The sequence below is a fragment of the Triticum aestivum genome, chromosome 3B, assembly GCF_018294505.1.
Source record: "Triticum aestivum cultivar Chinese Spring chromosome 3B, IWGSC CS RefSeq v2.1, whole genome shotgun sequence".
Lineage (NCBI taxonomy): Eukaryota > Viridiplantae > Streptophyta > Magnoliopsida > Poales > Poaceae > Triticum > Triticum aestivum.
In genome coordinates this window covers 3,279,310-3,302,145 of record NC_057801.1, presented here as the reverse complement: position 1 = coordinate 3,302,145, position 22,836 = coordinate 3,279,310, and the positions used below count along the sequence as shown (strand labels likewise).

The 22,836-nt window shown below is 44.5% G+C and overlaps 1 protein-coding gene and 2 pseudogenes across 1 annotated transcript; 2 read left to right on the top strand and 1 right to left on the bottom strand.

Moving 5' to 3' along the window:
• Positions 1 to 2,575: 2,575 nt before the first annotated feature.
• On the bottom strand, positions 2,576 to 6,043 carry LOC123072944 (sulfated surface glycoprotein 185). The gene is made up of 5 exons (XM_044496607.1): positions 6,010 to 6,043; positions 5,205 to 5,575; positions 4,986 to 5,057; positions 4,044 to 4,158; positions 2,576 to 3,083 (listed from the first exon to the last, which is right to left on the bottom strand). The coding sequence occupies exons 1-4, from the start codon at positions 6,041 to 6,043 to the stop codon at positions 4,117 to 4,119; spliced, it is 519 nt and encodes a 172-aa protein (XP_044352542.1). The 3' UTR covers positions 2,576 to 3,083; positions 4,044 to 4,116.
• Positions 6,044 to 6,135: 92 nt separating this feature from the next.
• Positions 6,136 to 10,202, top strand: LOC123064216 (subtilisin-like protease SBT3.9; annotated as a pseudogene).
• A 532-nt stretch (positions 10,203 to 10,734) lies between these two features.
• Positions 10,735 to 22,084, top strand: LOC123068173 (uncharacterized; annotated as a pseudogene).
• Positions 22,085 to 22,836: the final 752 nt, after the last annotated feature.

The following is a 22,836-nucleotide window of genomic DNA, read 5'->3' as shown; positions in this document are numbered from 1 at the left end:
AGCACATACGCGTTTTCTACGTACCGACCTGTTGACGATCAACTTGTTACTACTAGTACACGATCACGCATGTATGCATTTACATGATCACCTGTTTGTGGTGAAGTGCCGGGGCCATCGGAAACTATTCTTCATGGTTAGCCGTCATTGATGTGGTGATGTGCATGCGTGCACCGAGACTTCCACAGCTGGACGTAGCGTCAGTCTCCGTCTGGCACCAAGGCCACAAACACGTACGCAATGATCGGACTGGACTACCGGAGGGTAATCTGATCAGGTCCAGGTCACCTGTAGTCAAGTCAATAGTGTAGTAATCTTCAAACGTTATCTCCTTGATCGATCTAGTCTTCTACTTCTACCTCCAGACTACTAGTCCGGCCGGTCCATTCACGGCGCTTCCACCTACGCGTTCCAGCAGTACGTAAGATTCTACGTCATTTCTCGAGTACGTTTTTTTTTTCTTAAGCAAAATACAAATAATTCAAATAAGGAAAATTTTAACCGTTCCAAGTTCCAAGTTCCATATCGTTGCCTGATCAGCAGGTGTTGCTTGTCGCGTGTCAACTCGTCGTGGGCATCAGAAAATTATGCTTGTCGCGTGTCGACTTCTACAGCTGCATGCACATTCAATCTCCATGCATCTCATAATACAGCGTAATAAGCCAACAGGAATCTACTAATCAGGATCGCCGGCCAATCCGATCAATCCTTCTCTAGTTCATCAGCGGTCAAGTCAACTCTTCAAACCTTCAGACGTATTGTCTATCTATCTCCTTGGATCTACTCCTCTACTTCTACCTCCAGAGTTCGGCCGGTCCATACACGGCTCCCAGATCAGCTGTGCGGTCCAGCAGCGGAATGCAGGTAAATTTTGTGGGCTGGAGAAGAAGCCTATCATTGATAGCATAACTAAATGTGACAGCTGTACACCAAAGCCATACATATCTCTCAAGATCGATTCAAGACGGCGAGGTTAGGATTTCTTTGATCTCCTTAAGGCGGCGATGTTAGGATTTCTCGTCGTGCGTTCGCGATGGTGAGATCTCGTGTCAGGCGCTCCAGATCGATTCAAGTGTTCAACGACGATGACCGCGGTTTCAGAGCACTGGTCCTTAGGGGCATGTGCACAAATATTTCCTGCCTATCATTGACATGGCCAGGTCGTCTCCATTAGAGGAGCGATCACAGCGGCACATCAGTGTCTCTCATTCTGTTCGCAATGGTGGTTACTCAATGGTATGTAAATCTCATTATCTTTCAGGTGCTTTCTACTTCGGGTGAGCTCTCGTAATAGATCTGGGTTTGTTTCGGAAAAAAAGGCCCCTTGCCTCCTGACTTTTATTCACCTGACTAGTACGTGTACACGTCTTCTAATCTGTTGAATGATCAACTCATTACTACGTACTAGTACACTGTCACGCATGCATCGATTTACATGAGCACACGTGAAGGGACGGCAGCATCGGAAACTTCTCTTCGAGGTCAGTATGCATCCATGGATTGAGGTGGTGATGTGCATGCGTGCGCCGAGACTTTATACAGCTCGACGTCGCGTCATTCCCTCCGTCTCGCATCGAGGCCACACACGCACACATGCAATGAACGAACTCGGTGGGAATCTAGTTCACCCGTAGTGAAGTCACCCGCGCAAAAGAGAAAAGTAATCTTCAAATATTATCTCCTTGGACTACTCTTCTACTTCCCACCCCCAGATCGTCTGGCCGGTCCATGCACGGCTCCCATCTGTACGGTCCAGTGATATGTGCTGTAAGATTCTTGTGGAATGAGTCGACAAGAAGCCAATCATCCAGAACATCCCTATAAATAACAGGAAAAATAAACGGGAAAAAGTTCTAAACATTTTTCTCAAATAAATACTGAAAATGAAGCAAATGAGGGTTTTTTTTTTTTGCGAGGGAAGCAAATGAGGTTACAAACCATACCGGTGCGTACCGAATCCACAGTATGCAACAATTTCTGTATATTATCACCATATATATTTGCTATTTCTCAATCAATTGAATATGTGGCTGTTGGATTATCCACGCTAATATATATTTTTAGGTTTTTGTCATTTTTATTTTTATGTTTTCTGGCTTCTCGAGCTCATTTATTTATTTTCGTGAGAAAATTCAAATTGTCCAGATAATGGAAATCCGAAACTAGCTTTGAAAGGTCCATAACTTTCAACTCACTACCAGAAACTGGACTATTCCCCACGGCTAAAAACCGACAGGAAATTGGAAAATACCGTCAGGAAATATATTCCTGACGGCTACCCGACAGGAAATAGCCAACAGGATTAAATCGACAGGGAAAATAAAATTTGCCTGACAGTTGGCCGACAGGGAAATAACTCCTGTCGGTTGTTCCTGACGGCAGCCCACAGGAAAATCAACTGTCTCGTCAGGTTTATGAGAACCCTTTTCGTGGCAGATGGCCGTCAGGAAAAAGCTGACAGGGTATATACTTTTAGAAATAACCTGCTCTCCTGTCAATGTTCTAACCGCCAGGAAATCAGGTTCACCATCTAATTGATAGTTCTATAACCTGTCAATAAATATTCAGTGATAAATAAGCATACATCCAATAGCCCATATATTAGGAAAGCCGTCCAAAATCAGTGTTTACGTACATACCGATATATTAAACTATGTTTCAACATCCAGCAATTGACATACGAGAATTTGTACATGGACTTGCTCAAAAGCAAAAACATTTCTACGCATACATGAAACCACTCTGATTCTGATCCATCGCATTGCACAGGGCAATGAAACAAAACACACACACACACACACACACACTTCTAAGTCACCTAGATTCATGATCAGCAGCATCACATACATACGCATCATTTTACTATTTCTCATCCATCATATTCCATATAACAGTTGCTGCAACAAAATACCATACGATTGTCGCTCATTAGTTGAAGTGCAAACGGACTAGTGAGATCCTCCTCCGGATGCATAGTTGTTATCATCATGTTCTCAGTCATGTTGCAAACTCGAGTGATGCCATTGCCAATGTGATCATCCATAGCGTCGTCCTTGAAGATAACATAGACGAATCATCTTCCCCTACAAAATTATGTACAAAATTAATGAAGAAGCAATATTTGACAAGGAAATAAAGAGATGGCAACACCACAACCCAGGGGCTGCCGCCACCAACGGGTCTGCTTTGAGCAAAGGTGATTTATTTTGTTTTTTTGACAAGAAGTTGTTGGAATTAGCTAAGCTTTATCCTGATGATTTTAGTCACAGAGATATGTTACTCTTGAACATGAACTTAGTATCTACATAAATGATGTAACCCATGATAGAAGGTTTTCTAGCTTGGACAAAATAGGTGATTGCTAAACTGATGGTGGATACAAGGAAGCATCTCTCCTACCCTTTGGTATATCGGCTTTTGAAGCTAGCACTGACTCTCCAAGTTGCCACTGCCAATGTTGAGACATGTTTTCCAGCTATGACTATTGTGAAGAATGCTTTGCGTGACAAAGTTGGTGATGATTATTTGAGTCATAGCCTAATTTGCTTCTTGGGCTTTTCCTCAAAAGCAACAATAGTTCTACATATACATGGCACCACTCTTATTCTCATCCATCACATTGCACAGAGAAATGGCGACTAAATACACAATTTCTGTGTTACCTAGGTTCATGATCAGCAGCATCACCTACATAATTATAGCCAGCCAGCACAAAGCCACATAAGAAACACACTACCTGGCAGCAGCCACTAAGGAGAAAATAGTACTCATCCAACTGCTGACTAGATATGTTGGAAACTCAGCTCATTGTGACACATATATTGTCACTGGAGCAGCACTGTCCTAGACTTGCATGTTCAGAATTAATGCATCTCATGCAGTGGTGCCATTTGTGGACACACCATATGATATATGAATAAAACCAGAAAAGTATATATGAAACTTTATAATCTGGCACTAGGTTTCATGCCTCGAGCAACGTGATATCCTTTTTTTCTTCACAACTTGACAATTCAGAGATGCTTATTAGGAAATATACTTACAGAAAAATAGCCAGATGACATGAATCTGTTGGACTGGTAGAAATCCAACTATGAAACCATCCAGTTATGATCCTCACTCATCTGTTCCGGACTCATTGTCTCCTGAAAGCAGCGCCTGCACAAGCACACATTGTACATGTAAAAAAAGAAGAGTGATTCACTGGAAAACCAAGAATAGACCACAGTACAAGGGCCAAAGAGGAAAGGATTTGAAAGTTACATGAATTTTTTGAGACCTTGAACCATCAGCCTAGATTTTGCTTTGGCTAATTGCAAATTGATGTAAATCTGCATCTACCAGCACTGGCACTGGGATGGGAAGTATTTATAGGAAGAAACAAATCCATAGGAAGATGAAAAAATCAGCAGAAAAAATCATGACCAACGGCAATAGCCATTAATTAGCATGTTGCTTTGAGAGTTGGATCCAGCGAAGAGCGGGGCAAGAGAAAAAGGAACGCCAGCCGTCGTTGTGCGTGGTGATGGCCGCAGCCAATGATAGCATTTTTTCTCTCTCTAAGAGAAAGCAGTAAGCCTGTTACGTAACTCTGAATTGGGCATCGAATAGTACGGCGCAAGTAGCATCAGTGATCTAAAAAGAAGAGTACATCTTCACATACATACACTGCATATCCTAAAGCACCTAGCAAGGATGAAAATTACAGTGACATTAATCTTTTCAGTTTTCAGTGACTTAACCAATGTGGTTGCTAATAGCACACCTAGCAGCAGCATCTAAACTTTGAGCTAGCATAGAGAACAAAGCCATTTCTTGCAACATGTAAAATGAATAAATCCATACACGGCAAAAGAATGCAAAAAGGCAATAAACAAAGAGCATTTCTTGGGAACTCGTCTCTGAGGTAAACAGAAGACCCAATATCGGCTCCGGCCAGAGGTACCTATATAGCCCCACAGAAAAATCATGTTTTTTTTACTTACAATGGAGCAGGGGAAGACCATCCGGCAACTAATGCGGTGGCGACGGCCTCCAGAAATAGTTCCGCGATGCACCTACAGAAGAAACCACCGAGATGGAAGAGATAAGAGCACGAAATTTAGCGAGATTTGTGCAAATTCACGGCTTAGATTTATCAAAGGAAGAACATTAAGGATAAAAGAAATTAAAAGAGCAGGGGAGAGGGGAGGACTGGAGTTTACCATGGAGAGGGGCAAGGTGAGAGACGTGGCGAGGCGTCCGGCGATGGGGACGTGAGATGGGAGAAGGCGAAGAAGCAACTGCGGCAACCCCTCCTCACGCTTGCCGACGATGTACGCGCACACACAGGGGAGATAGACGGGAACGACCTCAGCCTTGGGGTCAGAAGGATGTGGAGGAAGGCGTCGGCCGGGGATGAGGTCAACGGCGGGGTGGTGCGGCCGACGTGGGCGAGGTCGGCGGCCGGGTGGGGCGGCCGCCGTGGGCGAGGACGGCGGCGGGGTGGGGGCGGCCGCCGTGGGCGAGATCGACGGCGGGGTGGGGGCGGCGGCTGTGAGCGAGAACGACGGCGGGGTGGGGTGGCGGCTGGGGTCTGGGATGTGGATTGGGGAACTTTCTCGTAGGGTTTACATTTGTCTCGAAGCGTCATATTTTCTCCCGTGGGCCGCTGCACACAGGGAAAAAGAAATTCGCATGGGCCTTCGCGCGCGCATGAATATTTTGGCGCGCAATGGGCTGGCCTGAGTACTTTCCTGTGGGCTAACCTCACAGAACAATTCATTTTCCTGTGCGTTATATACTACCCTACAGTAAAATGAACTATTTTCCTCAGGGCTTAAGTATGCCCGCCAGGAAAATTATTATTCCTGTGAGATGCTTCGGGCCTCACAGGAAAATGGGTCACCCTAAGGAAAAGTGTAGTTTCTGGTAGTGACTAGAGAAAAAATGGGCCAGATATGGAAATTTCAGTTGGTAGTCTGAACTAAACAACTGAATTTCAAACCGGACAAATTCAATGCAAGCAACATTTCACAGGTAAGTAAAAATCAGCTATCGACATTTCTACACAGCGCGGCGTCTACTATAAATACGAACCCTAGATAGCAGCGCTGAGACCCATCACAGTGCGTCCGAGAACCAATAGCTGAAACAATGAGGTTCTCTTTTTCCTCGCGCTCACGCTTAGCTTCGATGCTACTACTTTGCCTTTGCATGCACTTATGCAGAGTACATGGAGAATCATCTCGCAAGGTAATTCATGTTTATAGTTTACTTAATTAATGGTGGCGTTCCAACCTAACCTTCCGCATCTGCCTGGATACATGTTAGCTCTATATAGTTTACCTAGGTGACGTGAGGCACGGGCACCCTGACGATGTCGTCGCTTCGCACCATGATATACTCGCTACTCTTTTGGGAAGGTATGTTTGATTAGTATCTCACAATAAAAAAATGACATTTATCTCTTATTTTTAAGATGGGAGTAAAAACCACAACAACAAAAAATGGGAGTGAAAATCCTTGGCTTCCGCATCAATTTATTTATGTAGCCTACTCTGACTGCAATGTTTTAATTCCAAACATCTTACAAATGGATACCAGACACAAAAGGCTAAAACAACCAAATGGTGATAATATTACATGACGCCTTATGATTCACTATTCCTACTATTGGACAGTCATTAAAATCGACTGGATATAGCCCGTGCTAGACTGCACCCATAAATAGTCATTGTATGCCTCTGCCTGGTAAGAGAACTCGTGAAAAATGTGTTTATATGCATGTAACACGCCGAATACTAATTTTAGCAAGGAAGAGTCCTCGTCCTCTGTGGTGTACAACTACAAGCATGGCTTCTCAGGGTTTGCTGCCATGCTTACGCCAAAGGAAGCAAAGCAACTCACAGGTCGGCAGCAATCGTAGCCATCTAATGTAATTAGAAATCTCCCAATTTGGCTTGCATCTTACTATATGCGATACATGTGTGCAGAGTTTCCGGAAGTCATTAGCGTTCAGCCGAGCAAAATGCACAGGGCAACGACCACGCGAAGCTGGGACTTTCTTGGCCTCAACTACCAGATGCCCGGATCTGGCAGTGGGCTACTCAACCGAAGCAACTCTGGAGAGGATGTAATTATTGGGGTGGTTGACAGCGGTAAGTATTTTAAATAAAGTCTGCAATTTTTAGATAGCCGTGCAAAAGTGATATAAGCAGTTTTGATGTGGCGTCTGTCAACAATTGGCTAAGAAGTAATTGTTTCCAAATCGACGAGCCAACCACTCCCATTTTAATGTGGTAATATTCTTTTCATTTTACAAAACTACAAACTCACCAATCAGGCATTTGGCCGGAGTCGAGGAGCTTCAGCGACGAAGGGTATGGGCCAATACCATCAAGGTGGAAAGGAAAGTGCCAACTCGGGCCAGATTGGGGCATCAATAACTGCAGTCACAAAATCATCGGTGCGCGGTTCTACAACGCCGGATTGCCTGATGAGATCCTCAAGATGGAATCACTCTCGCCGCGGGACCACTATGGCCACGGCACACATTGTGCGTCTACCGCGGCGGGCTCAATCGTGGAGGCAGTCAGCTTGCATGGCCTTGCACAAGGGGTTGCACGGGGAGGCGCACCACGCGCTCTTCTAGCAGTTTACAAGTCCTTATGGGCTGGTGGTCATGGTATTACGGCAGGAGTACTAGCTGCCATCGATGATGCAATCCACGATGGTGTCGACGTGCTTTCATTATCCCTTGGCATTCTGGATGAAAACTCGTTTGGAGCTCTGCACGCAGTTCAAAAGGGGATCACCGTGGTGTATGCTGGCGGCAACGACAGGCCTAGACCACAGACTGTTGGGAATACTTCACCATGGGTCATCACGGTGGCGGCGAGTAAGATTGACCGGTCGTTCCCAACTGTGATCACACTGGGAAACAAGCAACAAATAGTGGTAAGTATCCACGAGATCAACAGAAAAACAATAGCTCTAAGAATCACAAGCTCTTGAAAAAAACTCTACTCGTTTCGTTTTTCAGGGGCAGTCTCTCAATTACCCGGTGAAGAAGTCACAATCTGCCGGGAGCAGTTTCACAACTCTTGTCGTTCCACCGCTGTAAGTGTCTCAATTACCAATCTATCCGTTGTTTTTTGAACCTGCCAGGCAGTTCTGATGCCAACTTGACTTTGTTTCTAGTAATACCTGTACCCCGGATGCGCTTAATGGCACGGACGTGAAAGGGAAAATCTTGCTCTGCTTACCCGTACTGCCAAAGGATCCCTACGCGATGGCCCCACGTACTGTTTTCGAGTATGCGTTACAGTATGTCCTGGATGGCGGAGGGGTTGGACTTCTTTTCGCTCAATATACAACGGATGGTTTAGAAATCACGACAACCGATGCGTGCCAGGGCATAGCCTGCATCCTAGTAGACATTGACACCGGGAAGAAGATTAGAAATTACATCCTTGATGCAAGGTATGTTGGCACAGTTATTTTCATTTAATTATAGAAACTACATCCTCGATGCAGGGTATCTTGGTGCAGCTAATTTCATTTAATTCATCTGCTGCAATAAGACCTCGAATTGAGATTCTACTCCTAATAGTATCATATTTTACTTCTATTATTTATAGAATTTCAATACAAACTTGCGCTTAGGGCCTATTATACTTATTTACTTTTCTTTTTTCACGTGTTATGATACTGTATCATAATACTCCTCCATTCCCTTATACAAGGCCACAAACTCAGATTACAGGTACTAAGATAAAAATTAATGACTGCTTTGCAAGCTAACTTTTCTTCTCGTTAACCGGGATCATTAATATGCCCACATGCATGCAAGGTAGGAATGAGAATGAAATAACACAGTGTCATTATGACTACATGCATGCAAGTATTAAATAAGTTGCTAGTACGAGGAAACATCATTAATTTTTACCTCGATTAATGTTAGTGGCCTTGTATAGATGCAAAACGTATTTTTCATAGTGGCCTTGTATAAGGGAACAGAAGGAGTATTACACTACAACTCTCTCTCACCCACCAAACACGTCTTCAATTGTAGTACCACATCATTTTTTCCTTTGGTGTGAATGCACAATCTATTGTGATGTTGCCACTGTTTGAGGTCTTATTCCACGCCCTTCTAACCAATGGAATTTTACTTTGTTTAAAAAGCTCTCCCATGGCAAAGATTGAACCAGCGCACACCGTTATCGGGAAAGATATGCTGGCGCCAAAAGTGGCGTCCTTCTCGTCTAGAGGTCCTTCACCTGATTACCTTGAGATTATCAAGGTACATACAATACAAACATGACGTCGAGTAGTAAGGCATGATCATCACGTCCTTGTATCATCTTATCTCACACTGGTGGTCTTGCTTCTTTGGCAGCCAGACATAGCTGCACCTGGAGCGAACATATTGGCAGCTGTGAAAGATTCATACGCAATTTACTCTGGGACGTCAATAATCACCCACACGTAGCTGGCATCGTCGCGTTGCTGAAAGCTATGCACCCAGACTGGTCTCCTGCTGCTATAAAATCAGCCATAATCACCTCAGGTAACAACTAATGAGAAGCATATAAACTCTAGAGAACATCCAACACCTAGCTAGCTAGTTGATGATTCTCACCTCGTTTTATTATTTCTGCCTTGTTAAAGCCCATATAACCGACGAGCGCGGTATGCCGATACTGGCAGAAGGGTTGACCCGGAAAATCGCCGATCCTTTCGACTATGGTGGCGGGAATATCAACCCTCATGGTGCAGCCGACCCCGGCCTTGTTTATGACATCCATCCCCGTGATTACAGCAAATTCTTCGGATGCACAATCATCAGGAGGATGAACGTGACATGCAATGCGACGGCACTACCAGCTTACCACTTGAACCTGCCCTCCATTGCTGTCCCTGAGTTGAGGCATTCGGTAACCGTGTCCAGGACAGTGACGAATGTCGGAAAGGTCAATTCTGTGTACCGTGTTGTTGTCCAGAGTCCAGCCAGTGTGAGGATGGAGGTTGAGCCTCCCGTGCTCGTGTTTGATGTGGCAAACAAAGTGCAGACGTTTAAGGTGAAGCTGTCGCCGAAGTGGAAGCTGCAGGGGGACTACATGTTTGGCAGCATTACTTGGCGTAGTGACCGGAAGGCCGTGAGAATCCCGGTTGCAGCCCGAATCACGGTTCAGGATTTTTATGCAGATGTTGCATAAGTTATTACTGTAGGGTGGACCATATATTTGTATACGGAACATGTTTTATTAATTAGTATGAATAAGAAGAACAAACGGGGAATCTTTCTCTTACATCTAAATAAATGTTCTAATTTCAAATCCTTGGACATGAAGGTAAATAAAGGCCAGTTTGATGTAAAAAGAGTTCAGTTTGAATCCTTTGCTGCCTGAGATGATCAACTTTGTATCTTATTCTTAATTAGACACAAGGCACCCAATACATAAAGAAAAGAAACTGATAAAACCAAATCCTTTAGCAAATAGGAAACGTAGCTAGCTCGAAGGTCTCGCGCTCTCATTCTGAAATGTAGCACACCTGGAGAATTTGTCAAACACCTAGCGTGTGGAATATTACAATGAGCTGGGAGGTGGCGCATTAGTGGACTTCCGAGCCGATCGCACCAACCGGGGACGGAGCAAACAAACGAATCGGGAAAGCTACGTTGCCGGGTGCAAGTGGAGCCATCGCCGAGGCTTCTCTTCCCGCAAATGCCCTCATAGTTGGAGGGGAGCCATCGCAGAGTCTTCCCACAAATTCCATCATGGTCGGAGGGGAGCCGTCGCAGAGTCTTCCCGGAGCCGTATGCAAGTGGAGAAGGTGGCTTCACGGACTCTCATCCCAGCCAGGGAAGGCTCTGCACCTCACGTCCTTTCACTCACAACCACACACCCACGTACAGATATGGAGATAAGACGTCTTCCTTCCTTCCTTCCTTGCTTGCATTTTGCTCCTCGTCTTTATTTTCCTTCTAATCCTACCACTTCCGTATCGTTGAGCGCTCATATTTCCCCGCTGTGAGTCCTCCTCCCCTGCAGCTGCAGGTTAGTTCTCTCGGTTGAGTCTACTACTTTTATCCTCGCAGATCTGCTGTGTAATTTTGGCAGTGACGCTGTACCAGCTCAAACTGGTTCCTCTTTATACTACTGTTTTTTTTTTAATTTCCATAGATCTGCTTTGTGCAAAACTCGATTGGTGTACCGGCGGAGAACCAAGAAAGAGCCGAGCACTTAAACTGCTCATAATTAAATCTGAACTGACGCTTATTATCTTATCTGTATAAACATGCAGCTGGTTCTTTTACTATTACATCTGGGGGAAGCAATAACATGGCCGTTGGGCCGAGCCATCTGCCACTCCATATATTGGAAAGTATGACAGAAAATTTCTCCAAAGATCGCATACTTGGCAGCGGTTCGTACGGAACAGTTTATCTGGTAAGAATTATTATTTTTTGCGAGGGAGTTTATCTGGTATGATTAATCACTCACAATTACACACGTACGATAGCAATGGTGGAAAAAAAACCCATCGTTCGTTGGACTCTTTATTTCATCTACTACTGTGGTGGGATTTATGCGCACGCCCAAGATCGATGGCTATTAGAAATGTAGATGAGGTTGGGGTGGCTGCTTTATAGACCAATCGTGGACAATTTCGTTTTCTATAAATCTTGTTGAGCAACAACTTACATACAATTTCCATAAATAGATACTTATTCAGGGATGAATATTTGGGTAATATTTTCTGCTTTATAGATGTCACATATATCCCTACAAACAGAAAACTAAACGTCATATATGCAATAGGGGGAGCAGGAAGAGGGGCAAAAAATTGCTCTAAAGATTCTTCACGACAAGACAGGACATGACGATGTGCAATTTGAAAAGGAGTATTACACTCTTGCAAATCTGCAACACCAAAACATTGTGCGGTTAGTTGGTTATTGCCATGAAACTCGACGAGAATTCTTGCCGTACAATGAAACTATTGTTCTTGCTGAGGTGACAAAGAGGGCGCTTTGCTTTGAGTTTATGGAGAATGGAAGCCTTAGCGACTATCTTTTTGGTAAAATCTTTGAGGATGCTTCAATTGTATATGTAGAATGTCAACTGCTCATTTTTGGTACTCCCTCCGTTCACTTTTATAAGTCATTTCAGACAAGTGAAATTGAGATGTTTTGCACAATGTCTGAAACGTCTACAAAGCCTTATAAAAGCGAACATAGGGAGTATATATGTTTCAAGAATTCCAATAATGTCTTTATTTCCATAGACGAATTTAATGGCATGGTTGGCGCAAGCGCTACACTATAATTAAGGGTATTTGCAATGGTTTGAAGTACCTTCACGAGGAAATGAAGCCTCCTATTTTTCATTTGGATCTAAAGCCACCCAACATATTGCTGGATAAGAACATGATCCCGAAAATTGCAGATTTCGGATTGTCCAGATTCTTCAAGGAAGAAAAATCCCACATCACCAATAGTCCTATAGGAACACTGTAAGCTTATTCTGCATGCGAGTAGGTTTATTTTCCTTAGCAGAGAATTTCTATTTGCACTGGGCACACACATGGTGTCAGTAACATATGCGTCGTTTCATGCTTGCAGTGGGTACTTACCACCAGAGTTCATAAATCAGAACATAATCTCAAATAAGCTGGATATATTCAGCTTAGGTGTTGTAATCATAAGGATAATGGCCGGAACCGAAGGCTACTCCAAAAGTGCTGAAATGCCGCCCGAGCAATTTACTGAGATCGTAAGAAGTGCCTTTTATTGATATGAGTTGAACATTCTCACCAGTAGTGTTCTGTTTTTACACTAGCGTTCTTTATGTTCACATTATACAGGTACACGGGAATTGGAGGAATAGGCTACAATCAGCGGCGTCAGGGGATTTGTTGGAGTCGTATTCTGTACAAGTAAAGAGATGCATCGAAATTGCTTTAAGCTGTGTGGTGGCCGACCGACAGAAAAGACCAACTATAGGGGCTATTGTTAATATGCTAAGTGAGAGAGAGACACTAGAAAATGATCAAGGGGAATTGATTGACCAGGTGTGATCAGCAATACCACAATCTATTTTCATACTATGGTTTTAGTTGTTTTTCTTGTTTCCCCATCATCCAAATACAAAGGGCAAGCTTGAACATAGATAACTGATGCTTCCGACCTGAAAATATTATGCCAATGGATATTAATTTTCTTAAGTTTGATCGTGGCTTTTTTCTTGCATGCAGATGAGCACTTGCGTGGTCAATGACACTGAGCTGATAGATGTCCATCCCCTCCAGCTCCACTTCTCTTTCTGACCGAACAAGTTTATCTCCTGCCCATTTCACGTAACTAACAACATGGATGATCAGCATGTGTCCGTGAGGTGTGTCCCAAAACACGAGGAGGCAACCCGTTATTACCACGCCCGTCTGAGCCGCATTGTCGGTGTTGTGCCACCAAGGTCTACACACACCTTTGTTGTAATGATGAAACAATTACAGCGGCCGCCGGCCAACATGGACGTGCTTGATATAGTCATAGAGACTATCCTAGGGGAAGTACTGTCATCGGATTATCGGTTTGAGATGTATTTTAAGGATGCTAGAAAAGAAAACAGCCGTGGATTTCGTGAGGTGACCCTAAAGGCTGTATGTGCAACAACGTGTGAGAAGACGACATCTGAGGTTAGTTGTTGGTCTTGATGGATTTGAACATGATCAAATAGACAGTGGCTAGGATATTATACTTTTTTCCGTATGTTTCACCTTCTGTTTTCGGCCTGAGTTGGTGCATGTTTTGAGCAACCATGCTTACTTCAGGTCATACTTCATGATGATTATTACTATAGACTAAGGTCAATGGATGTGCACCCTACAGAGCCTTGGTGAGTTCAAGCTTCTAGCCTTATTTTTTGCTTGATGCAGGTACAAAGTGACGTGCACTTAATCACTTCAGAAACCAGGCCTTAGCCATGCATTATAGATAAAGCAACCAACCAAAAATCCATACAAGAAGTACAAAGGTAAAGGAAGTCTACTGGGACACAACCAAACAATCCCCAAAAAATAGAAACAGGTACATATAGACGACCGGCGCTAGCTCGCCGGAACCATACGACTCGCCACCACTTGAAGACAGAGGGAGTGAGTCAAGGGTGTCTCACTCCTGAAGGCTCACAAGAAGCCATCACTGCGGCATAAAAGCAATAAATGAAAATGAGATCGGTCGCATGTTGCGATGGTCCGTGAACAATCACAAGCTTATTTCGGGAGGTCCAAAGGACCCAAGCCATGGCGGCAAAGGAGAGCAAGAGGAGGCATCTCCTCCTACCAGCGAGAGACTCAATATTTACCACAAGGTCCTGCAAGTCCGCGGGGCACCAATTGCACCCCAAGGCCTCGCGAACGCAACCCGAAAGGAATCGAGCCACCATGCACAAGAAGAAAATATAAGTAAAATCCTCGCCAATCCCACACATCAGGCAACAACCATCTTCCTGGTCATTCCTCTTCAACACTTCAGAACGCGATGGGAGGGGGCCATGGGTGAGCTGCCAAAGGAAGATCCGAATCTCGAGTGGGACGCGCATGGCTCAAACCATGGCCACCCAACACGGGCCAGTCCCACCCACTAGGGAGCGGTAAATAGACCTATAGGTGATCACTCCCGATGGCGAGAGCCCACACGACAACGAGTTCGGTGAGCCCGGGGAAAGCCATCCCACACACGTCACGACTAGAGCCTACCACTCATCCCCGAATGGCCGGCAGAACAAGTGATTCCAGTGGCGTTACAACAGACCGTGACAATGGTAGCGTTAGGCTCATTACAAATGGCGAACGGAGAGTATAAATACTACTGCTGTGTGGCATGGCCAGACCAGGCCCCTCTCCCGAATGAGGTGCTTAATACTTTGCATCAACTGCTAGAACAGGGACCAATCCTTAAGAGGGCACTTGAGAAGAGGGTGGTCATGAAGATTTTGCTTTGATCAGATCAAGCCAAAGGCCCCCTCACCCAAAGGATCCTCTAGACCCATTTCAGGAGTAGGGCCACATTGATGACCCGGGACACAATAATCCCTACTCTACCTTAGTCTATGGGGTGGCAAGCTTGCGCCCGTTTGACCACGTGGTACGTTTGCTTCTCAACGGCCCCTGCCAGAAGAAGCGATAAACCTGCTTGTTCATCTTCGCGTGGATCCCTTCGAGAAGAAGGTGCAAACCCATAGGAACATGGGTAGGCTAGAGGGTTAATTAGGATCTTCTTAGCGCTTTTGGACTTGAACTTGCCCCGCTAGGGCTCCATACATGGCCTAAATTGCTCTACTAGCAAGCCTAAGTCCTAGATTAGGATCAGCGAGTCACTCACTGGAAAGCCCAGGTAGGTAATGGGGAAATGCGGGAAGCCGACAATTCGGGTTGTTTGCAATGCACTGCTGCTCGTCTGGCGAGTACCCCAGAACCACCACCTCGCTATTAGAAATTTAATCTTCAACTAGATATCGCCTCAAAATAAAGAAAGATAAACTACAGGTTGATGATGTCAAGGTTGGATCCCTACACCGTGAACATCGTGTTGTCCGCATACTAGAGGTGGGTGAGACCGCCAACTTCGATCAAGTGGACCACCACCCCATGGATGTGGCCAGCCGCTCTGGCCTTATCCAGGATATATATGACGACATCGGCAACGAGGTTAAATAGGAGCGAAGAGAGTACCCCCCCCCCCCCTTGGCACACACTACGGGAGGTCTTGAAGTCAGGGCCTGGCACACCATTGATATTAATGGCCATACTGCACAAGTTGCATCACCCAGGTGATACAGCGATCATCAAAGCCCCTCCGCTCTAGGACCTGACGAAGGAACGATCACTTCGATCGGGTGGCCATATTCTTTCTAGAAATCATGTTTAAGGAAGACCCCCCTCTGGCGCTTCAACTTAACTTTGTGGAGAACCTCATTAAGCACGAGCATCCCATCAAAGATATCCTGACCTCGGAGGAAGTCTCATTGGCTACGGGTGTATCAACCTATCAACACTTGGAGCTAGGTGCATTGCGCACTCCTTCGAAAACATGCAATGAAGGATGTTGATCACAGTAATAGGACTAAATTGCCTAATATTAGCGGCCCCACCAACTTTGGGGATAAGGGAGATGACCCCAAAATTAATTAGGGACATGTTAAGGGTCCTGACAAAGAAGTCCCGAAACATCCGAACCACCACTCCCTTGATGGTGCTCCAAACCTTGGTGAAAAATGTTAGCAGAAGGCCATCAGGGCCAGAGCTCGTTCGCATGTTCCCCAAGGCTGCCCTAATTAACTTTTAAAGGAAAGGAATGGTGATGGCCTCATTCTCTGGGGATCAAGACCCTCGACTCCATGGGCAAGAAATTAGGGGCAAGGGCACCCCCTCCCCCAACTAGGAGCCACCTCAAACAATGCCTTATAAAAGGTATATGTGTGCTCCTGGATGGCGCCAGGGTCTTGAATGAGGGACTCACGCTACTACAAGGCCATCAACACAAACCGACAAAAAACCAGCATCACCAACCGATCAGCTGACCTGTGAGTGATGACTAGTCATCACTGGCCGCCCAACAGGTCAGTGGTGACTGTTGATGGGGCAGCATGGGACAGGCCAATATTGACCGACCGTTCACTTTGGCCGGTCGACGAGGACTTGTGGTGGCTTTGGTAGCTAGGGCTGCACTGCTAACACACTGTTCTAGCAGCGCAGCCCCTCACTACAACGCCTCATACATAGATTAATTACATCATCAACATTGCATTTCATAGTATCACATACAAAACAATAACAACATTGCATATCATCGCATATGCACATACATTGCATTTCATAGCCTCACATACAAACAATATCATCATTGCATATCATCAATATTTCATTTCAACACTTTTAACTTATGTATGTTTATACATTGTTTCCATCGTAAAGTAGATACAATCTATCCATCTTAGCTCTTCATGTCCAGACCATCGATCCTTGTTAGATATCTACTTGACCATGACTATCAAACTTGCTACAAATATTTTTGCCCAAGATTGAGGTTCCCTGATACCCTAACCTCAAATGTGGTGGTTTTCTGTAATTTACACCGAAACAAGAGAAGAGAAGTTGTGGAGGGGGGAGGCATTGGATGGATCAGGAGAGGTCGGCAAAGTGTCTGATCACCAAGCGAGATGCACAAACCATAGAGCGAGGATGGCCAATCCCTTTTGGATCCAAAGCCATGGGATGGCCGGCTTAGGGGTCCATGAGTGTGCAAAATGACCCAGATCCAGGTGTGCAGTGTCGCTCGCTTTAACTGGGACAAGATGGAGTGAATCAAGAGAGCAACTAACCCATGGGTGCCACCTGCAGGGGCACTTTACCCTAGCGCAGGACGTTCCGCGCACTGGACTCTTCTTCTGTAGGAACTTTTCTTGTTGTGATTTTTGTGTTTTCTAGTTTATCGATTTTTTTTAAATTTGTTTTTTTTTGTGGAGCAGTCTACTTCCTGCGTGGCTCGCATGTGTGCTTCATGTAGGAGAACACCTGTGCTCCACGTGGGAGCACACGTGTGCTTCACGCAAGTGCATAGTTTGTACTTCACATTCAAAGCACGAATCAGTATTAGGTGGAATCATCGGTTAGTGATAGGTGGGAGCACAGATTAGTTCATGGTGGGAGCACAGTTGTGCTTCACGTTGAGAACACGGGTTAGTACTAGCTGACAGTACGGATTAGTTCATGTTGGGAACATAGATTAGTGTGGTTGGGAGCAGACATGTTAATACTAGTTGGGAGCACATGTTGGGATGCACAAGTTAGTGACAGTTGGGAGCACAAGTTAATGCTAGCTGGGAGCATAAATTTCGCCCGACAAAAAGTTTGTCAAGACCGATCAACATGAGATCTAAATTTGAAGATCTCTACACACAATGGTGAAAATGGTATGTAATTTGGACTCACGGTTCATGAGATATTTCATTTTTTTAAACGGAACTAGAAGAAAATACAAGTCAACCTCACATTCCACATGCATGGGTGTGCAAAACCCACCAAAACTCTAGTGGTGACAACTGATCCATATGTGATGTGTCACTTGTCGCCACCCGGGGAGTTTGGGATAACCTTTACAAGGGGTACCTCTTAATTAGTGATTTCGCTGAATGGAGAACACGGACATCCTAGCTGGGGCCCATGGGCCAGGAGAGAGCTGGGCCAACCTAGGCCTTGGCATTGGCCCATCCCGAGGGGGGAGTGAGTGTGGTTCTGAGGTGGATAGTTTCATGATTTCTCAGAAAAAAATGGTGGATAGTTTCAGTAATGCTATTTTCATAATGAAGACTAATTATAAGTTGTCATATATTAAAAACATTTAAATGCATCACGTGTTATCCAGGTATTTTATCCCTTGTTACCTAATAGTACGTAGTATGCTATCTCGTGCATGTGCACGTGTTGATGACTAGTTTTAATAATTATTTTCTATATATGCATACTATGTTTCCACGTGTCACGCAGGATTTTGGCAGCCTATCTCAAACGGCTTGTGATTTGGAACTACAAGACCCAGGTATATATACGTAGGGGAGATGCAGCCGTATTCTTCTTGGGATGCATTGATGGATAGTATGACACTCATAGGTTTCCAATTGTATCCATATCTTTTGTGCGATGCAGACAAGAATGATGGAGCGTGAATTCTACCCTGGGTTGGCTCATTCCCTCAGAAAGCTTGGCGCCTCCTCCGATGGGTACGTTAGGTGCGTTAGGTTCATCTTGCTGTCGACGAAGAAATTGTTCGTGGTGGGTGATGGGCATGGGTACATCCACGTGTATGAATGTATGGCAATGAAGAGAGTCAAGGAATTCAAAGCTCACGACTGTGTGATCACATCCTTAGCCGTTCACCCGTCTCAACCATTTGTGCTGTCGGCATCTTCCAACAAACGGATCAAGCTTTGGAACTGGGACAAGGGGTGGGAGTGCATCCGGACATTCTGTGGACACTCAGGGTTGGTGAACCAAGTCAAGTTTAATCCGCATGACAACACCACTTTTGCCAGTGCTTCACTTGACGGCACAGTGAAGGTCAATTACTAGTCCTTTTTCTCTCGTGCTCATGCGTAAAATATTGTTTGCCCATATGATATACATTATTTGTTTCTTGTTCACAGATCTGGAGAATTTCTTCTCCCACTCATTTCACCAGCCTCAACTGCGAAGAGGGTCAGGTCTGCGTTGATTACTATCCCACGGGTGGTGATCAGCAGCACTACATGGCTACAGGATCAGACTATGGGACGGCACGCGTATGTCTTCTAGATCATCATCATAATTCAACAAGTAACTATGTACTGCGTACGTGATTGCATGCATGCTGCACATCTCAAATTAACTTCTCTCATTCAGATCTGGGATTTGCGAACACAGAAATGTATCCGTGAAATCGTGTCTGCGGATATAGTTGGTGTGATCGATTGCCAACCAAATCGTCCAGCAGTGTTGGTTACCGCGTCAGAGAACAATGGTGTTTCTCTCCACGACTCCACAATCTACAGGTATATCGGTCCGGCAGCAGTTATTATACATTGTGGTTTACTACTCTCCTCGGGCATAGTGTTTTTTTTCAGTCCCGGTACTAAAGGAACACGTGTGATGGTCATAGTAAATAAATGAACATGTTGGATATCCTCTGGACATCAATCACATAGTAACACATGAAAGTTTAAATTTGGATCAGAATCCATCAGACAATCCGTAAGTAACACTCTTAACTATAAAAGCTTGCTTTTCAATTAAAAAACTTAATTATATGCAAACCAGTTGACCAGAGCATGGCTACACCATCCTCCTCCTCTTCTTCTGATTTTCTTTGTTTTATGATGTGGACTATACGTGGCTAAATTCTCTAACAACTTTGGAAATTAATAGTAGGATTCATAATTTTGCAGGTCTGAGGGAACGGTTCATTTCGGTCTTGGCCCTGTTTTATGTTTTGCATACATCAAGGGCATAAGAAGGTAACAAAGAAATTCCCTATAACTCTTATACTTCGCCCCCAACATCTTCTTTTTAACCTTTTAGTGGCGGAATATCATCGCCACAAGAGTAGATAACGTGCTAGCAAACTAAAGCCATCTCCACCACATGGAGAATCCTAGTACTCCTAGCCAAATGTGCCAACATCCAAGCTCAGTCATACCTTTGAGGAAGAAAAAGTACTAACATAGTCAACGATTGTTGGTTGCTTGCACACATTTAAGAAGGACGAAATGGGGCATGGAAGCACTGCTCTTTTATTTGTATTAACATCTTGAGAAATGAGATCAAGTAACTAAGGTGAACGGTTCCACAAATTACTAAAGGTTTGTAAAGTTAGGCCTCTTCCAAAGCAAAGATGTTTAGAAATGGGTTAGCCACTAAACGTCCCAATGCATAGGTGCTTAGTTTTTTGTTGCTAAGCTTCTTTCACGTAATTAGTTATAGGCTGTAAATTGTGTCTTCATTTGTAGGTCATTTGTATAATGGAAAACTTCATTAAACCTACATGCATGAATGTTGTTTGGATACCATGTTTTCAAAGAACGTGTTTAAAAAAACCAGATCTCGGACCGGATTTAACTGAAACACTGTTGGATACCGTTGGATACCGTAACCAACCCATGGATTTCAAAACTTGGTATCGCCTACACCAATAATTTCGTGTTTTGGGCTAACAATTAATAGTCATTTTTATAAAAAAATGTTCGGTGAGCCAACTCCATCATCGGATCCCCAAAGCCAGTCCTGGATATGTGTGGTTCTTGCGGTGACCGTGGCGCCGCCGCCGCATCCTGTTGTGCCGACCTTGAAAGACTCTGTCACTGTTGGCCCTTGTTTTTCATAGTCGCAGCCGCCGCTTCCGCCCTCGAAGCAGTCTGCCACTACCGGCCCTTGCCCATGGTCGCTGGAACTTGCCAAAGTGGATGACCCAAGAGGAGGAGGAAGATGTTGACATAGCCGGCGGCGTCTGCCCTTTGGCGATCACATTGGCACCGGTACTCATGGAGGAGGACGGGTACATGGACATATGTGAAAAAGTCTGACCGGTGAAGAATCTTAATAAAGATGCAATCATTATCAACGGCCCTATATCATGCAGAAGTGATTCCAATTCAAACTCCGCATGTGATTGTAGCAGTGGCGGTTCTCATTCAAATTCCAGCAATGATTGCAGTAGCTCGTATTCAGATGAGAGCATCGACAATGCAACTCCAGCAGAGCACACATGAACTAATCTCCCATGGTAAGGAATCTTTGGGAAAGGCAGCAGAAGGAGATGAGGTCCAAGGTGAAGGTCCATCGGGACGTGCTGGAGACAAAGATGACAGTGATGCCTAGTGAGAAGATACATTGGGTGGTTCTCAAAGCCAGCTTGGGCTCTTCCATGAGGTTGACGATGACCTGAATTAGTGGTAGCATCAGAGCTCGGTTGTGATCTTGCGTCCGATATGAAACTTCATCTAATACACATGTCTCCTATTTGAAGTTATTAAGCCAAACGAAGTATTCAATAAACCAGTTTTAACAAATATAGAACTTAAAACTTTTTTTTTCCAAAAATCCTCTTTAAGCAGATTTTGCTTAAACTTATTCCATATAGAAGCTATCCAAATGACCACTAAAGTGTGGGACCGCAAAGTAGGACGGTTCTGTAGTTCAGCTTGGGGATTTTTCTTCACAATGTTATTCTACAGTTCAAACTTCTGACCAGAGTATGATATGTGTGTAGCCTCGCCATTGCACATACCCTGGGCATTGCAATCGTGGGAATCGATGAATTTTCCAAGGACGCCCTTCCTCCTGCAAGGTAATTGAGGAATGGAGAAAAATAAAGCTTGAAGGACGGAGCATGAATCGCGTGTTTGATTAATGCCAATGCAAAGTTGGTGCAGAGATTGTTCTTAGCATTGTTTATTTGTATTGTATAAGTACATAATTTTGCTTTGTACATTGGAGTATCTTCCGATCTGTGAAGCATGGGTTCCCACAAAATTTACATTTCTTATGAGTTTCTAATTTTAAATTTGCTATGAACTTAGCACATTTCTTCATGTGTTTCTGATTTTTAATTTATTATTAACTTTGCGTTTTCCCGCGGATCCTATACCCTGCATAACGCATGGAATATATACCAAACGCGGACCCATGTCGCCTCTCTGTAGCTGCTTTGGGCTGGCCCATTTAGGAGTGAATGGGGTGAAAGCAGAGCATTATTCAAGGTCAACGGAAGGGGGCGGGCGGCACTCCTCCAGGAGTGAACGGGCTTGGTGCGGCAATATTTGTGGAGAAACATGGTTTCCATTTAGTTTTGCATTCTCACTGATCCTCCCGGCTGATGTTGCATGATTGATGGCAAACAATTTGTCAAACATGGGTATCCATTTAGTTTCCATTTAGTTTTGTCAGACATGGGTATCACCGATCAGATCAGATTAATAAAGAACCAGGCTCGAGACGAGCCTGTTGCAATCCATCGGCTTGTTACGCGTGTGTTCCGTCGAGAGAAGTTGCTACGTTTCGCCAAGATCGTACCGGTCCTGTACCCTTGCACATAGTGCCAGCTAGCTACAAAATCAATCAAGCTGTAAGCTTGCTTGCTTGCTAGCTTTGCACACACGTGTTTCAGCTCCTGTGCAAATTGATCTACTGATCAAAAACCAACACTAGTTACTAGTTACTCCCTCTATAAAGAAATATAAGAGAACCCTCTTATATTTGTTTACGGAGAGAGTACAGGAGAAAGCTGTAGTATCATCTATCTACCTCCAAATAGTA

What these genes read in the sequence shown, in the direction of transcription:
- LOC123072944 (XM_044496607.1), bottom strand. Translation starts at nt 6,043, where the DNA reads ATGTCGATAGCTGATTTTTACTTACCTGTGAAAT. An exon ending in TTTTTACTTACCTGTGAAAT is followed by an intron (nt 5,576 to 6,009) that starts GTTGCTTGCATT and finishes TCCACATCCCAG; the next exon opens with ACCCCAGCCGCCACCCCACC. An exon ending in TCACCTTGCCCCTCTCCATG is followed by an intron (nt 5,058 to 5,204) that starts GTAAACTCCAGT and finishes TTTCTTCTGTAG; the next exon opens with GTGCATCGCGGAACTATTTC.